Source organism: Vitis riparia, chromosome 17 (assembly GCF_004353265.1).
Source record: "Vitis riparia cultivar Riparia Gloire de Montpellier isolate 1030 chromosome 17, EGFV_Vit.rip_1.0, whole genome shotgun sequence".
Classification (NCBI taxonomy): domain Eukaryota; kingdom Viridiplantae; phylum Streptophyta; class Magnoliopsida; order Vitales; family Vitaceae; genus Vitis; species Vitis riparia.
Genome location: NC_048447.1, coordinates 15124978 through 15143611, shown reverse-complemented (window position 1 = coordinate 15143611; position 18634 = coordinate 15124978). Strand labels below are relative to the sequence as shown.

The following is an 18634-nucleotide window of genomic DNA, read 5'->3' as shown; positions in this document are numbered from 1 at the left end:
GAGTTACAGAATAACCATTCTTTTTGGCAGTTGCCATGGCTGTATTTACTCCCTCATGACTCCTAAATATAAATTTTTTCCAATTTTTTCTTGCTTATGGCAGGAATATCTATATAACAGTATGCTCCCGACTATCAATTTTCCTAAAAGCTTAAACTTATGGGATTTGAGTTTATAATATAGATCGTATTTCTAACACCCTCCCTTATGTGTCTTATGGAAATAGACAAACTCGTAGGTAACAAATCCAAATAACCTTTTTTTTTTGGATTTACAAAATAGATATGCAAATGAGGAACAAATATGCAAATACGACATATGACCTCCCGCTAAATGAGTTCTAAAATCATATTAAACTAACAATTTTTCTAAAATTTAAATTTACGGAATTTAAGTTTAAAATATATATCATGTTTTTTAACAAGTTTAAATAATTGAAAATGAATAAACTGTTTCTTGGTGGGTAGGTGTGATCACTTGGGTGGTAAGGGTGATGACGTACGACATGGCAGATGAGGTAGGAGAGATAAATTTGTTATTTGACGGAGGGGATATTGGGCCCATTTCAGTAAATTAATTAAATTAATCAAAAGAGATGGAGGCAAATTTCAGCAAATATTCCTCTTGAACTCTTTTGGATACTTGCATTTGTCAACTTGCACCCAATATGCAGAAGAATTGGAGTCTTTTAGAGGTTCCTTCCACCCCATTTTCCAGAAGAATTAAACTTTCTGGATTCCTGCCTACTTTACTTAATTCTCAACTCTCAATTGGTGTTTGATTCTCTTCTCCCAAGGTAATGGAAATTCTAGAAAAGCAAGATATTCTGATCAGGAATCCAGACCTGATGGGAAAAGAATAATTAGGCTGTCCAAATGTTAATGGCCGGCCATCAAGGAAATATTCCAATGCATTCTCCCTTGTCATTCAAGCAGAATGAAATGTATTACTTGTCTCAAATCTAATCCACCGATACGATCTTATTTAATAGGGAATATATCCACCCATTTGATCCCTTAACCTTTCCATAGATGGGGTTACAACAAAACCCAAATTAAGTAATGCCAAAGTTCAATTTCTATCCCTCAAAATCATCTCTTCAGACAGATATATTTTGTACCCCTCACTGAATGTACTTGGAGAAGCATGATCTAGTAGGAGCAGTTCTACTGTTCTGGGAACAAGATTCTTGCAGAGTGCTCAATAATATATGAGTATGCATGATCAGACAACTGCAAGCACATGTGAACTGAGAAAACAGGTTCTCAACTTTAGTTTCTGTCTTCATGATCAGAGGTAGACAAGAAAGTGTGCGTTGGAGAATTTGGCTTTTTCATTAGTGTGGGATAATGTTTTCAAGCACCTTTTTATTGTCAAAGGCCTGTAAGAGCAATTCTCGATGGTACACGACATATAGAGATAAGGCTCTTCCTACCATTTGGCCTAAAGCAAACAGTTGGAAAATATTTTCTATCATGTGAGCTCTTTTTCGAAACTGAAACACTTTACTTCATATGGGACCTCCCCTCACATTTAGGTATGGACACCCATAAAGGAATTCAAACTCAAAACCTCTGGAAAAGCTTCATACTAATTTATACTACATTAGTATATATCAATTAATGTGTTATTTATATGACATAAAACCATATGAATCATTTGCAATGACTTTCAGAGCCAAGGATCTTTCGATAAAGTAAATGCGAAACGCACCGTTTTATTCCAATTCATGCACAATTATGCTATGGTTCATATATATTCTATAAATACTTAATCAACCTTACCAAACTGCTCAGCAGCTCAAGAAAATTAATCAAAGCTAGAGAGAGAGAGAGAGAGAGAGAGAGTCGGAGAGAGATGAGGCACACGGGCAGTACTTCCATGGCCAACACCAGATTCTTGAGATGGGACTCTCCGGTTCCATACCTCTTTGGAGGCCTAGCCGTCTTGGTAGGAGTAATAGTGGTGGCCTTGCTCATCCTTGTTTGCTCTCATCGTAGATCTTCGTCCAGTGGAAATAAGGAAGAAAAGCCCATGGAAGTTGTGAACACTGAAGCCAACGTTGATCTGAAAATCGTAGTGATCATGCCTGGAGATGACCACCCCGCGTATGTTGCAAAGCCTGCGCCTGTAGCCATGCCCAGCTAGTTTTGTTTTGTGAATCCTATATATATATCATACATATACATGTTAATATGAATTTGAAGGCAATTTTTGATGCAGCTGGTAGAATAGATTTTACTCAAAACATCTGAAAGTTACAAGTGTAATCTTCAAAGTTGTTGGTATATATACTTTATGAATTCGAATTTTCCCTCCTGAAATCTATGGAAGTACTACCGAGATTTTAAGGAAGCTTAGGAAGGCTAGTTGGGTTGACTGTAAGTTGATATATAAATATTCAATGATGATCATATCGATAGAACAACCCCAACTGTCCAAATTAGAATATATTAAATTTGAAGATATCATGATCATCATATCCTTTGAATCATCAAGTGAAAATTCTTGGGTCACATAGCTAAATCAAGCAGTGCTGATAGTTCTATCTGTCAACCCAACTGAGTCTCTTGGGTTACATTTGGCCTGAAGAAGCACGCTAGAGTGGCTGACAATTAGGATTAAATTTCTATCTTAGATTCTGTGGATTTCCATGTTGATGCAACAGGGAAAACTACTTTTGCAAACTTCCTTTTTCATTAATTTTCTTTCAGATCTTTTAGATGTATGGTTTCATCATCAATGATCAAGATATTTTTTTCATTGGAAAATCTGCAACTCCCACCACTCTACTAAATCTTTCTTTCATCTCCTTTGAATGCATGCCACTGGGCTACAGCTTGATGGCATGAAGAAAGGCTGTTTGTAAAGGAAACGTGAAGCTTTCCAAAAAGCGAAAACAAAAAACCACTTATTTAATTATTAATTTAAAAAAATGTAAAAATTATCTTTATTTTAAAAATATAGTTCTTACCTTCATCTCTTCTACCAAGTTAGAGTTAATAAAAGGTTTATTCTTGAGTAATTTTACTAAAAAATGTGACTGTTTTAGACATTTCAGTTTGATAATCCAAGAATAAGGAAAAATGTTTGGATAAACACTAATTATATCAATTATGCTATTTTAGTATGTAGCTCATATTAAGTGAAAAACATGAAGAAAAATGGGCAAATGTCGGAGTGGAATGGGGAGAACGAATGGTTCAAGAGTATTTTTGGAATTTCATTATCTTAGAGTTAGTATAAATATCCTTTTATGTAACCCTAATTTATGATATAGTAAAAGTCTTCCCGTGGACATAGACAATCTATCAAACCACATTAAATTTGTGTGTTTTCTTTTCGTTTTTTTCTAATTTTTCAACCATTGCACGAAAATCAACATATTCAAACCACCTGCTCCATGTGATTAAATAGTAATGGGATTCAATGGTTTTATTTTATTTTTAATCTGTGGGCTACTACTTACCCACCACTTCCCAAGAAACGATATCAAGTTTGACATCCATTTTTCATAGTAACAAGGTGGTTGGTTTGAGTGATTACAAGGTAATAACTTTGTGGAATTAAGAACACATGAGTATTAATTGGGTTGGTGAGAATTTTACTTACTAGGGCTATGCCTTTTTTAACATATGACCAAACTATTCTTTAGTGGGAGACACTAATTCAAATGCCAATTCACATTTCTTCTTCGTTCTTTTTTCACCCAGTATAAAAAAAACAAAAACAAAAACACAATTTTTTTCTAGCTCTGATTCTCGATTTCCTTGTGAAAACAGGATTTGGGCTTCCATGCTCTTGTTCGGTGCCGGAGTAAATGGGCTACAGAAATTTCAGCCTCACATCAAGTTTTGAATAGGGGTGGTTGCCAATGGTCCAGGCCTCAATGGACCTGGGCCGTCTCACGGTTGGTAGACCTAGGCTGATCCAGAAGTTCGGTCAAAGATTGAGAGGACATGTTTTAAATGCCACGATGGCCTAAGATCTTAGATCAGAGACGTGAGAATCATTCATTCTGGATCCGGTTAGACTGAGTTGGGCCCATCTGAAAATTTCAGGCAATGATTGAGGTTCATTAAGGCCTTTCCACCTATAAAACCTCTATAAAACCAATAGTCCTCAATAACTGGATTTGGAAGGAGACATTAGGGGGCTTGGTCCTATTCAAATGGCAGGCCACATGACCCATATTTCATCATATTCCCAAGATTTTCGGGCTTTGCCTTTGCCCTGTGGAGCCTCCTACATCACATCATAGGTCTCTGATTTAAGTGAAGTCGGCTCTAGTCTACATGTGAACAGAACTCAAATGTTTGCAACTAGAAGATACACATATACCCATAATTTTAATCTCCCTTTGCATAAATCCTTCAAAAAAATTATCCCTCAAATGCTTAAAAAAAAAAAAAAAAAACAAAAAACAAAAACAAAAACAAAAACAAAGACAAAAACAAAAACAAAAACAAAAAAACAAAAAAACAAAAAAAGAAAAGCACCATGTTACATTTACTAGCATATTTGAAGCTTTTGAAATAGCTGAAGAAGACAGGCATTAATTGAGGATCACACCAAACAGCTGCAACCCAGCTTGCAAGTTCTTTTGCAACACATTCACTTTTCTCTGTCTTTGATCACATGCATGTCTGTATAGATGAATGTGCACAACATGAAAATCACCCACCAAGTCAAAAAGATGCATCATGAGATACACCCAAAAAGAAAAATAAAATCGCATGATATGACTGCAAATGTTACCTTTCACCTCCCAGTGTTCCAGATTTCCTAATCTGCACAGTGAAACACATTTTTAATGTAGGCAGAGTAAGTGAAAAGTGGTGAATGAGATCTTCAACAATGGGAATGTTGTAGTATTATCAGAGTGCGAATATGCAAAACCATATCTTCAATCGCTCACATGGAGCCCAAGAAAGGAGCAATTCAAGACGTGATCACCCAAAAGGACAAGCAACAACAATAATGCATGAGCCTCACTTGTCTAGTAACACCATATAACAAGCCATGGCAAGGAATTAAGGATGGGACCAGTCAAAATAATGTCTAGGAATAATGGGGCAAGGTCTTCCCTAAAACCACTGGACTTTTAGCCCTCAAGTGCCTTTTGTCCCTTGCCTCCCAATCAAGGAGGCCCCATCACAAGCATCAAGGGGTCCTGCCATTTCTTTTTCAGTATAATAATTGATTCAAAATTATACCATCATTATATGTCTATCTCTCTACAGTGTGCTGCACTTAAAACTTCGGATGCCACTTTGCCAAACACGGGGTCACAAAATTTCCAGTACAACAAGTCCACAACCACCAAGTCCCCCCCGAGGCAAGGCGCTTTATGTAAGGTCGAAACTTGAAAGATACACTTTTGTCACTCTGTTTTTGTCTATATCTGGAAACCTCTGTGAACCTTTAAAAACTTAGGTAGGATTTGAAGCAGCTGGATTTGGATTTTGGGTTCCCCAATCCAAATGGTTGTTTCTGGTGGAGTGCAAACTCCTAATCCATGGATTTGAATTTGAAATCCTTACCATCTAGGAAATGCACTTCAAATGTAAATTCATCATGAGTATCATTTAATCAATTGAACTGCCAGTATATATTGTAAAAGATACCGTTCCTATCACAGGCTAGTACTTTTTTTCACTGTCTTATAAAACTCAATGCATAACATTCAAGAGAATGGACCAGTGAGAAAGGATCATTTGCACATTGCCACAAGGCACCATGGAAATTAATGTGTACAGTAAAAAATTTAATCAAACGAATAACCAGGTTGCTTCCCCAATGATACAAAAGACATGAGCCCTGCTCTATGAGGTGACACAAAGAACAGCTAATCAGGGAAGAACAGAGGAGCAGAAGCACCTAGATTATTTTGACAGTTTCCTCTCAAGTAGCTTGCTCTCAAACCGTAACTCCAGTTGGGTTTTTCATTTTTTTTTGTCACGGGGGAAAAAAAATTGCTTTTTTCTTATAACAAGACAAAGAATTAAAGGGGTGAAACATAAATGAGGTAGCCAAGGGTTCCTGCACTAACCTATTTAAGTGGGTCTTATATTCTCTCTAGTTTGTAGATTGGCTCATCTGCCTTGGCATTTAAAGCTACTCCTTTATTGATGACAAATGCAGAGAAGTAAAGATGATGTATCTTCACTTGTGAAACCCAATGACATAGCCACCCCTGTCTCTCCAGATTCAAGAAACTTGGGGTTTTATGCCTTTAGTATGATGGGTGTCTCTTTCTTTGACAGCTTCTAGCTGTCTTCTGCTGATTAAAAGTCAGAGAATTAATGGTATTTATATTTCCAGGTGGTAAAAATTACTCTACATATTAAAGAAAATGTGGTTTGTGACTATGTGTAGCTTTCAAAATGTGAGATGGGTATATCTGTTCTCTGTGTGGAAAGCAATTTGGGTCAGAAAGCTAAAAGGCATAAGCAATCTTCTCAGGTGTCTAAATACAGCTCCTTGCTTTCCTATTTCAGAACTCTTGTTTCCTTTGCATTTTGATTCTTCTCCCTTTCTCTTCTTCCTCTTGCCTATAGTAATGGAGTCTTCCCAACTCTTTGGAGGTACAGAAGAATGTAATAGCAGTGAATCTGGGTGGACAATGTATATTGGCTCCCCCACCCCCACATACGGTGTCGGTGATGATAAACACAATGACGGTGGAGAAAATGATGATGATGATGATGATGACGACGACGACGACGACGACGATGATGATTATGATGCTAGTCATGGCAATGATAGTGATGATTCTATGGCTTCTGATGCTTCTTCTGGCCCGAGCCATCGAGAACGACCATGTGGGAAAGGTGGATACGGTCATGGCATGAACTGTTTCGAGTATAATAAGAATGAGGATGATGGCAAGTATCGCACGCATAAGAAAGCTGACAGTCGAGCGGAAAAGCAAAGGGCTGAACAAAAGAGAAATGAAGAGAAAGCAGAGTCCATGTTTATGGCAAGAAAAGCTAATACTCATGTTGGAAGCAACAGCAAGGTAAGAAAAACCAATTGGATCGGAAAAAGAAAATAAATGCTTTCCTGCTCTTCAGATTGTGTTTATAGAATGGTAGTAGGGGCAGAAAAATGATCCTTAGCTGAGACATATAGGCAGCTAGCACATCCATGGATATAAATTATGTTGTGTGTTTTCAGATTTCCAATGTAATATTTGAATCAAGAAATATAATGTGCAGATCAGCTGGCACATCCATGGATTCAGAGAGGGTATCATATTGGTTTAGATAAGTACTATTGTGGGTATATTTCCACTATTGTGTCTATGTATCATCATGTACAATAGGATGAAAATAAGAGTGCACTGATGATATGAGATGGTCTGTTAATTACTCTCTCAGCAGAATATCAATGGTATTCCAGGTACAAAAGATGGAAGAACAAAACTAATTTAGTCACAAATACATTTTATTTCCTTTAAACCATTCAACTTCATAGTATGAATGAGTACTATGGGTTTGAGCAAGAATTCTGTAAGAAATAGGTGATATGGTTATGTAAGTTCTACAGCCCAAGTAAGCATCTCATGTTCAAGGGAAAAATATCAAATCATCAACGCAGATAGGTGATGCATATATGATGTAGAGACAGCAATTCTAACCACAACTGTATCCTGAATCTTATCAAGAAGTCATTCAAATGGTGGGTAGACAATCTCTTGAATAAAGGTAATGTTGTCAACATTTATGCTAGGCCACCAAACCCCCATCTCAAGCCAGGTTCAGCATAATCATATTGATGGCATGGTACCATATCAAAGAAAGAAGAAAATGTACAGTCTCTGTCTCCGCATTGATGGAGATAATGCATTAAGATAAGTAAATAAGACAGGAAGTTAAAGCTATACTTGGCCTCTGTAAGGCAGTGAAGTGATGTATATCAAATCACGATTCCTTGGAATTGAGAAGCACTAAATAGAAGAAGAAAAAATCCAGAGAACTGACCTTTTATTGAACACTGAATTTTTGCATCTGTATACCGGTGAATCATTCCAAACTTCTCAGCAGACACAAGAAAGGAAAATAGGGGAGTGAGGATGTGGTTATCAGCTTATCCAAGTTGAAATCAAGGAGACTAAAGCTAAGAAAACCATATCAGTGTAATTTGCAGAAACTGCAATGAACAAATTCTATATTAAAAGTTCATCCTGAATGGATTTGTAAGAAGAAAAATGGTATACAGAATTTGTGAGGTTGGAGAAAGCAATATATACTTTTTGAACAGGATTTTAGTATTTCATATAAGATTTTGACAATTCCGTAAAGCCCGGCCAGTCCCAAAATGCAAAAAATGCCTCTCACATTGAGGGTCCCTGTGAAAGGTGGGGATGATGTTGCACTCTGCTACACAGTTATTTCAACATACTCGGGCACAGTTTATATTCTTCAACTAAAAGAATGTGAAACATGAAAACAATACTTCATACATGGAGTAAAACAAGACAGAACTGCAGGTGCATGGTTTTGGACTTGGAATAGGCTTTTCCATAATACATTTTCACAGCAATAAAAATTTAACACGAGTTTGAAGTATATTACTGCCAGTTTAACTTTTTGATTTTGAGCTTCCAGATACACCTACTGAATCCAAATTTGCTCAAGAAAGTTGCTTTCCAGAAGCAACTGCTCAAGCGGAACTAAGCGATGGTTAGCTTCAATTCAGTAGAGGTGAAGTACAAAGAGTTTAACTTTTCACTTTTCATTGAATAAGTGAGTGCATACGATTGAACTACCAATTTCCCTAAGGCTATGTTTGGTTTCAGAAAATTTGAAGAAAAATGCAAGGGAAAGAAAATATAAAGGAAAAGTAGAAGGAAAGAAAAAGTGAAAGAAAATAAAAAAATAGATTAAAAGTTGATAAATTATTTTTTTTGTTATTTTATTTATTTTAACTCACCAATATAAAGATTAAATAATTTAAAAATACATAAATTTTTAATTAATTTTAATCATATTTGATTTTCTTTGATGTTTTTCATAGGACAACCAAACATAAAAAAATCATTTTCCTTTACATTTTTTTTCTTTCCTTAGTATTTTCCGAGAACCAAACATAACCTAAAAGTTTAAACTCAAGGGATTTGGACCCATAATATATATCATGTAACTCTTAACACCCTCCCTCACATATAACTTCTTCTTTTTTGGGCTCATCACGTAGGTGAGGTTCAAATATATGACCTCTTACCAAACAAGGTTCTGATACCATATTAAATTACTAATTTTCCTAAAAACTTGTAGGATTTGAACTCATAATATATATCATGCACTTTTAACATGATATAAATGAAAATATTGTTGTTGCTTTTGTTGGTGTTGGCACAGTTTTGTGCATTTTCTTTCTCTATAATATCTTTATTACATTTGTCCCTGCAAATGAAACAGGTTACAAATGAAAATAAATTAAAAGGGAAGAAAGTGTTGAGAATCACAAAATCTCCACATGGGAAGGAGAGAGGATGAACCCCACTGTGCATAGTTCTCTCAACATATGCCTAGAGATGGCCTTTAGAAAGGTGCAAACACTAACAACACCTAGCCTAAATCATAAAAACAGAAGAACAAGATTTTTCAATAGAATTCTCTACTTACAATATTACATTCTTGCAAAAAAAAAAAAAAAAAAAAACAAAGAACCAACGTAGTTAAAAATTAGTATAAAATGTTGGAAATGATAAATCCAGAAACAAAACTATTAATAGATAGGATTAGTTAGGTTTCTTTCTATAATGGGTAGTTAAATGTTTGCTCTTTTCTTCCAGCTTAAAATTTTGAGCAAGAAAGCAATTATTATTTACTGTATCATAAGATTTTATGGCAAAATTTTCAATTGCAATGCCCCTTCTTAACTTTCTTATGCCATAGATTATTTCATAATGAAACCACTTTGTTTCTATCACCAGACACCATGGACTTCCTTTCCACAAGAAGGTCCTAGTAAGAAGTGAAAAATCAAGGTTCAAGGGTGGGAGAAGTACATAATACAAAAGATCTCTCTATGCTAGAACTGTAGTCCAGATGACCTGGTTCTACTTTTCTTTATACACCAGCTGGAATGCATCTTAGATTGGCAATAACAGTTGTCAAGCTAAAGCACATTTAGAAACTTCCTTTAAAATTTAGTTATCTAGCATGTGGCCTAGACTGATGGGAATGAGTGCCACGAGCCCGTGTGGAGTTGAGGTATTTAGTGACAAGACAAGGTTTGACCAGCCTTAACAATCAAAGAACTGTTTCTCGAGTCCAGCCACTAAAACTCATCATTGAAAATCAAATCCGAAGGAGAGATAAAGCAGCAAACGAGACATTAGAAGTTGGAAAACTTGTATTTTGATGGGATTATTTGGAAAATATATTCGGAATTCAACTTTATAAAATATGAGAACTAGATTTTAATATGGAAAGTAATATTACTTTCATGCACTTTGAGTCAGCTCCATTTTTTATGCTAAGATTACCCTTCTGGGAGTCCATTACCGATCAAAAAAATAAGTAGAAGTGCACGGTAAGAAGTTGGATTTAGGTACAGTGGCGGCGGCGGCGATGGACTGATGTAGAGCTGTGATGGCCTTGGCACCTCCGAATTTTTCTTCCACAGCAGCATCCAAGCCTCCATGTCAACACCGATCGAAATTTGAACAGGTTTCCCGGCTCATCTTTTCAATTTCTCATATTTTTTCGTCATCTTCTTTGTTTTTTGGGTTTTTTCACTGAAAAAAAGAGAGCTGAAGTAGAGCCACCATGCGATCGCCGCACGGGGTAAGCGTCGACCATTATCGCCATTAATCACCACATGCTTCCCCTCAATCACGACCAAAACCCATCATCACCGTTGCAGCTTCTTCACATCTCCAGTTTCGGCGACTTCCAACTCTAAAACCATCTTCGTTTTCACCACATCAAATTCCAATCCTTCAACACCTATTCACCGCTGATCCACCTCCATCTTAACAATAGTCGTAGCAGCTGAAGGAAAAGAAAAATTTGGAGGTGCCAAGGTCATTGTCGCCGCAACTCAGTCCATCGCCGCCTCCACCACTGTAGTTAAACCCAACTTCTTATACTGCACTTCTACCTATTTTTTTAGATCGTTATGGAGACCCAGAAGGGCAATCTTGTCACAAAAGAATGGAGTCGGCTCAGAGTGCATGAAAGCAATATTACTTTCCATGTTAAAATCTGGTTCTCATATTTCGAAAAGTTGGGTATCGAAAACCATATATTTCCCAAATGGCCCCATCAAAACACAAGTTTCCCTTTGAAGTTTGCATTTCTTCTTTGTCCTCAATCATTACTTAAAAAACAGTCCCAATCTCTGAGTATAAGGATAAAAATTGTTGGACAACTAATTTTCCTAAAAGTTTTAAGTCATGTAGTGATGCCCAATTACATGACCTCTAGCAAACAAAACTTTAACTCTATATTGGATAATTAATTTTCCTAAAATATGAAGTTGTTAGGATTTAGGCTTCTAATGTATTTCATGCTCTTAAAAAAAAACACTAAAGGAAAATGAGAGTTTAACTAGAAAATTTAAGCCTTGATAAAAATTATGACTATACAACCATTACAAACAAAATCAAAAGGAAACTGAGAGATTTAATAAACCTGATTTGAGATAGATGATTTGACCTTATTATCGTTGTGTTAGCTCTCTTAACTCTCAGTAAATAGAGAATTCTAGCAGCCTAATCTATAGAACATCTGGGAGATTTGATTAGTGAAAAATAACCGCTTTGTACGAAAAATATGCTCTATAAATCATCTCATAGGTAGGAAGGGCCAAACAATCTCATTGAGAAAGCCAGCTTCTATCAATTGCTTGATTAGTTGAGGTTATGCCTAAGCCTTTTCCTCCAGCTGTAAAGGAACTTCTCATCCATATATGACAACTATCACACTCTTAGGAATCACCCAAAAATTTTCATTGAGTGTGCGGTACTAAGACACCTTTCTTAGCCAACCTTTTCCTTAAGCCTTTATAAAAGAAACGTAATTGGACCAATGCAATTACAAGAATGCTTCCCAACTTGTGTTATTTCAATTAACTATAAGATACAAAATCGCTTCAAAGTGTCTTAACACTTTGTAAGAATTAGAGGCTATAATGCTTACACCCTTAAGCATTCAATAGATTCTTACAACACTCTATCTCAAGGTTACAAGGGGTTTTTATAACACGCCCAACCAGCAGTTACCTTTCAAAATTCAAACCAGGGGAGCTTGTGGGTGGTTATGTAACCACCCATAACCATCCAGTTGGAGACACTCTTTTGAATCGAGGTGTTTTTTCGCACTAGCCACTAGTTTCTCAACTATATGTCAGTTCCCTGTTGCTGAGTTTAGCTATTGCCATCTCATGTGTTGCACTGATTAACCTGTTGCCACTAGCTAGCTGTTGTTCCTTCAAGCCATTTCTCATAGAGCTGTTGGTGAGTCCCCTTAACACTCCTCCCCGTAAAGTGTCTCTTGTGAACGGGTGCTCATCAAGGTGTCTCTGACCAAGGTTGTTTGAACCAACAACATGCTTTCATCAGCTGATCAGGTGTGTCTAGTGCATTAGCATGACTTCCCTACATTGATGCTTAAGCCCGTGCCATGTCAAAGTGCCCATGGCCTAGGACATGCGTTAACTCTCTTTGTTAGTCAAGGCTCACCATTGCCTTATCCACGCCATGCACTACCAATCTTACCTGTTGCCTCAGTTTCCCATCAAGCCACTGATTCACAGCATTGAGCCATGGCATTGCGCCCATGGCTATTCCATTCCCTTGCATAGGGCAGTGTGCCCCTATGCCATGTATAGGCATCATGAGTTTGAGTCAATTGCATGTCGAGTGCCCCATCGAGCCATGACATTGTGCCCATGGCTTCTCAAACTGGCTCAGTGCACAAGTCTTTTAAGCACCCTTGTGCTAGTGTGGGGAGGAGGTAGTCCGCACTTGGCCCCATGCCGTTGCGGCCATGGGGTACACGCCACACATGTTGTGGAGCCCATGTGTGCATGCTAGTGTACCACACAAGTGTCTTAGGCATGCCTAAGGTCATGTCATGGTGCCCTCTTGGTGCGACCAAGGCTTGGCCTTGGTGCCCCCTTGAGTCTCCTACCCCCTCCTCTTAAAGAGTAATACGAGCCATTCTCAAAATGTCTGGAGGAGACATTAGACCCCCTTAGGAAGACATAATGGAATATAAAAAAAAGTAATGATTATATTCCATAAAAACCTCACATTTCATCTATACTGTCACCAATGTTCCTCATGTGTAGGAAGTGTGCCAAGTGTGCGTGTGGGCGACCTGGTGTGCATATGGGTGCGACCTAGTGCGCACGTAGGCGTGGGACAGATGCATGCGGCCTACGCCTGGTGCGCATTCGGTGTGTGCATGGTCTGTGCCTGGTGCGAATCTGGTGTGCGCGCAACCTAAATCAGTCTCCTCATTTGGCTTCCTAGGGCTTAAATCACCAAACCTCCAGACTTTCCCTACCCTCCACTTGGGATCCTCACGGGTGCAAGGCTTACCCATGAGACCCTTTTCTTTGTCATTGGGTCAAGAGGTTAAGGGGTTAACAGCAACATTGTAGAAGCTACAAGCAAGAACTCAGTAGCATGTTGAATACTTAGGTTGCCATTAAGCTTCGGAGGGAATATGCCCCAAAGCTTCGTGAATTAAATATCTATTACAATATGCATGAGATGTAAGGATTGACAAATAAAAATCAACGATTAATTTTCATATATGTTTCCTACATTTTCTTAGCAAACCAACGAATTCAAAATGTACACATAAAAAATGAAGAATTTACAAACAACAATAGACAATCGAATAGAAGATATTTTGATAAATATGAATAAGTAAATTTCACCTTGTGGCATGTAGCGTTTTCCACCATTGATGCATGGGCTCCGAGCTTCTAGCCCATGTGATCAAGTAACTTTATAGCACGAGGTGGTTATTGGTACCTTATTCAAGTCTTGGTTTAGAGTGAGACATAGAGACGACCATGCAACTCCTAAAACAATGTCATTTGCAATCTTCCTAAACCTATGCTTAGAAGTAGGGTTGGAATCATAATTTCAAAATGACAATTATTTTTGGGCCTTTTTTTTTGGGTTTGAGAAAGGAACCTTTTTCTTTCAAGCCTCTCTCAAAGTGTTATTGGGCTTTGTTTAAGGCCTTGTTGGGCTTGAAAGGGGACCAAGATAAAAAAGTGACGAATGAGGCCATTAGGCCCACGCTGTTGTTTTTTAATTCTACGTTTTATCAAATTAATATGCTAATTTTAAAAATAGAAAGGTAAAATATTTTATATTTTAATTATATATATTAAAATTTTATAATTATTTTAATTTTAGTAAAATTTAAAATATATATTAATAATATTATGTCTATATGATTCAACAAGAGTTGAATTAATTTTTTAGATTTTTTTTTAAGGCGTCAAAACGCAGCGTTTCGAATTCATTCCGTTTTGTCCCACAAAACCGCTAAAGGAGGGAAAACAAAAAAAAAAAAAAAAAAAAAAAAGGAAAAAGAAAAACAGAACGACGTGGAAGAAAGTTAGCCTCCGACAAAATTACGATTGAAGATGATATAGGTTCTAGACTTCGTTCACTCACACAAGCATCACCTTTTACAGAGATGTCGAAGCTTCTTCATGGTTGTCACCTCACTTCTATCCACCGCCGGAGTTGCGCCGCAATTCTATCCAAGCCTCTGCGTTCAATTCGTGTGGTTTCCTCTCTCCAGCCCCAATTCTCTCCCTCCAAACCCCAAAATGCCCTCTCATATTTCTCCCCATCTCTCCACCGCCGAAACCTCTCCCTCCGGGCATTCGACTCCTCTTCCGAAACCAAAAGCGACGTCGTATCCGAGGAGACAGGTGAGAAAGACTACAAAGACGACGATGGTGCTCTCTCTTCTACCTCTGTGGCGGAGGAGTACCCGACCGGTGACTTCGAGTTCAAGGAAATGAGTGGGTGGATGAGCTTCGTCGTGAAGCTTCGAATGCTCATTGCGTTCCCCTGGGAACGCGTTCGCAAGGGCAGTGTTTTTACTATGAAATTGCGCGGCCAGGTTTTGTTTTCTATTTAATTTCAGAAGTCTGTTTGCTTTCTGGGAAAATAACGGAAAATAAATAAATAAATAAGAGAAACTTTTGAAATTTATACATTATGTTTTTCATATATTGTAAAAATTTACATTAGACCTACTATGGTATATATGAGCTGGTGCTTAAACCATTAAACATTTGGGTGCCTCTTAGTTGGATTCTACTGCATTCTTTTTTATCCAAGAAATTTAGTTCTTTTATTGATAAATTTATTTATTTGGTAGAATTTGAGGACCATAAAATACAAGAAATCCCACTTGGTTATAATGCATTTGGAGTGGCAGTCTCTTCCCTGTGAGGGATAACATTGGACCTGCCCTCTTGTCTCTATGTATATGTAGCCATATCAAATTATCTATTGTGACAATACCTAAATATAAAACTCAGCCACTGCCCAAAAGCCTCAGTATATATTAGTTTTTATCTAGTTAGTGGAAATGTTTTATCTATTCTAAGTCTCCAATCTGTTGATTTGTTGATATATATATGTATATATATATATGAATTCTATAGGTCTTACTCTTCTTTGGGTTTGTTATTGCTCAGTACATCTTACTGAGTCCATGATCAAGTAGAATCATCTAAAGTATAAACTTAGTTTAAGCTAACTTCTTAATGAATCAAATTGCACATGTTAGTTTACTATTTAGTATTTATTAGATTCTAATTCCTTGTTCTAATATGAGAGTTCCTGCATATTAATATCTTCCTTTAGCCTTGTATCTGAGATTTTTGCTTTTCTTATCTTCAGATATCTGATCAGCTGAAGAGCCGTTTCTCTTCAGGATTATCTTTACCTCAAATTTGTGAAAACTTTATAAAAGCAGCATATGATCCTCGCATCTCTGGTATCTATCTCCATATAGAACCTCTAAGTTGCGGGTGGGGTAAAGTTGAAGAAATTCGGCGGCACATATTAGATTTTAAGAAATCAGGTACCATTGTTATTTCTTAGCTTTATTATTATTATTATTTTTTTTTGGAGTATTTTTCAATGTTAAAATTGAATCTTTGTTTGTCTCTTAGGCTCTTGGATGGAGTAAGACTGACAGAGCTGCCAACCTCCTTATATCTGGAAAGGCATATGCAGCATTTAAATGTGTTAATCATATGAATTTCTTGCAAATCCAATGGTTAGCTTTTGTATGCATTTTGTGTAATGGGGTGGACAGTTGCCATTACAGGCATCTGCATTACATATGCATTTTGAGCAACTATACCATAAAATTTACCTGCTTTTTATTATTTTTACACTTTTGTACAATCTTAACTTATTCTGTTTTACTGGTGTCTGGTTATCCTGAAAGTAAGGAGCTAATTGTAATTTCTTCTTTACATGATGAGGGCATTGATGTTGTGTGTCCTATCCAGTCAACTAAATAGCTCGGTTATTTTTCTTTTAACTCCAAGTTTTCCACTCTGATCTGTCCCATTCTTCACAATCCATTGCCTTATATATGAGAACAATTAATTTTAATCTGTCATTGTATTTTTAGGTAAATTCATCGTGGCTTATGCCCCTGCATGCGGAGAGAAAGAATATTACCTTGGTTCTGCTTGTGATGAGCTATATGCACCCCCAAGTGCATATTTTTCTTTATATGGTCTGACTGTTCAAGCATCCTTTCTTGGAGGTAAGTTAGTGCTGGCACGGGTTACACTGTTTCACATAAATTGCAGTCAGCAATTATGTAGGGATCATAACAAAATGCTGTTTCTGAGAAATGATTGTGTTCAAATGATGGGATCCAGGAACAGTCTTTTCTTTATTGCATGCAAAATTGACATGCAAATATTACTGATTCTTACTATTGTGTTGGTGAGAGATGTGTTGAAATGATGGGGGCCAGAGCAGTCTGTTCTATACTGCATGCAAATTTCACATGCAAATATTATTGATTCCTACTGCAGACATTATAATATTAGAAACTCAATGTAGATGTTTATTACTATTGTTTGTAAGACTTTTTTTACTCTAGTTACTTACCTGACAACTTGGTTATTTTCTGCTAGTTTTATTACTAGATATTCTTTTGTTTCTTTTGGATGAATTATATTATTACCAGAGTTATATAACATATATTGCATGCCATGATTAATCAGGAAAGTTTAACCATGCATATAGTTGTCTGGTTGCACAACACCTCCCCTTTTCCCTTTTGTTAGGCTCTTTCTTTATTTTATTTTATTCACCTATCAAAAAGGGCAAAGAAAGCCCCAGAACTGTAACCTAATTCCAAAACTTGCAAAAGATATTCCATGAGATTTAAATGATTAAATAAAACTGCCTTTTGATCAAGTCCTGGATGATATGGGGAAATTTTAGGAAGTTAAGTTGCCTGTGTGTATCAATACATGAGAGAGAAGGATCGAGGCCTTGTCTCTATTTACATTAATATGTCGTGAGTGCATATAATTGTAGTAATATTAATTGTGATGAGTCTTCTGTGGGGAGATTTACTGGTCTATCATGTGTAGCTCTTAATGCTTGTGATGGAATTCTTGTTGCCTTTGCTTTAGTTCCATCTATTCATTCTAGTGGCAATTAATAGAAGATGATCTTTTAAAATTGGATCACTGTGTGAGAGGAGTTGTCTTTATTTTGGTTTCTCTGACTGAAGTGGAGTGGCTTCAAATTGTTTTGCAGGTGTTTTTGAGAAAGTAGGAATTGAACCACAAGTGCAAAGGATTGGTAAATACAAAAGTGCAGGGGATCAACTTACACGCAAAACGATGTCTGAAGAAAACTGTGAGATGTTGACTGCATTACTTGATAATATCTATGGAAATTGGCTGGATAAAATTTCTTCAGCAAAAGGTGCTTTGGTATCTTACATTTTTTCCTAGATTTTTAATTATCAAATTTGCTTACTTTGATTTTTAATTGTCGCATAGGAAAGAAAAGAGAAGATACTGAAAACTTCATCAATGAAGGAGTATATCAAGTAGAAAAGCTAAAAGAAGAGGGCTGGATAACGAATATAAACTATGATGATGAGGTACAGAATGTGGTTTCAAGCTTTTACTGATATGAGGACCTAAGGTATTTGATGAAAAAACAAGTTCATATATTATTATAATTCAGGGTTCAGAAGTTATGGATATCAAGAAAAATAAAGCATCTTCATTTAGTGGTAGCGCACTACTTCTTAATGTTACTTTGCTTTCTGGAATTTGAGAGGATTTTCTTAAATACTAATTGCAATACCACTTCTTCAAATGGTATTTTGGCAAAACATTTTCTAAGTGAAAGTAATTGTCTAGGTTAAATTAGCCATTCCTTTCAGCTTTTGTAAACACCAATTTTTACCAAAGCACCATCGAATTATAAGAATAGGATTGCAACCTTTAATTTTCAGCTTTTAGTAATGCATAGCTTATGCAGGTTATTTCTATATTGAAAGAGAGACTGGGACAGCCAAAGGATAAAAATCTTCCAATGGTTGATTACAGGTAGTCAACTTCTTTCAAAAGTCACCAA

At 36.7% G+C, this 18634-nt stretch overlaps 3 protein-coding genes across 3 annotated transcripts in view; all 3 read left to right on the top strand.

Annotated features, from left to right (window-relative positions):
• Positions 1-1814: 1814 nt before the first annotated feature.
• Positions 1815-2200, top strand: LOC117905186 (protein GLUTAMINE DUMPER 1-like). Its single transcript, XM_034818124.1, has one exon. The coding sequence runs from the start codon at positions 1858-1860 to the stop codon at positions 2146-2148; it is 291 nt and encodes a 96-aa protein (XP_034674015.1). The 5' UTR covers positions 1815-1857; the 3' UTR covers positions 2149-2200.
• A 4179-nt stretch (positions 2201-6379) lies between these two features.
• On the top strand, positions 6380-7384 carry LOC117905022 (cation channel sperm-associated protein 2). Its single transcript, XM_034817879.1, has one exon. The coding sequence runs from the start codon at positions 6563-6565 to the stop codon at positions 7055-7057; it is 495 nt and encodes a 164-aa protein (XP_034673770.1). The 5' UTR covers positions 6380-6562; the 3' UTR covers positions 7058-7384.
• Positions 7385-14629: 7245 nt separating this feature from the next.
• LOC117904477 (serine protease SPPA, chloroplastic) overlaps positions 14630-18634 on the top strand; it is a 14687-nt gene continuing 10682 nt past the window's right edge. The window contains exons 1-6 of the mRNA XM_034817090.1: positions 14630-15116; positions 15905-16088; positions 16650-16787; positions 17801-17971; positions 18049-18152; positions 18539-18606. Of these exons, the coding sequence (XP_034672981.1) occupies positions 14682-15116; positions 15905-16088; positions 16650-16787; positions 17801-17971; positions 18049-18152; positions 18539-18606 (1100 nt within the window). The 5' untranslated portion in view covers positions 14630-14681. The remainder of the gene's footprint in view (positions 15117-15904; positions 16089-16649; positions 16788-17800; positions 17972-18048; positions 18153-18538; positions 18607-18634) is intronic.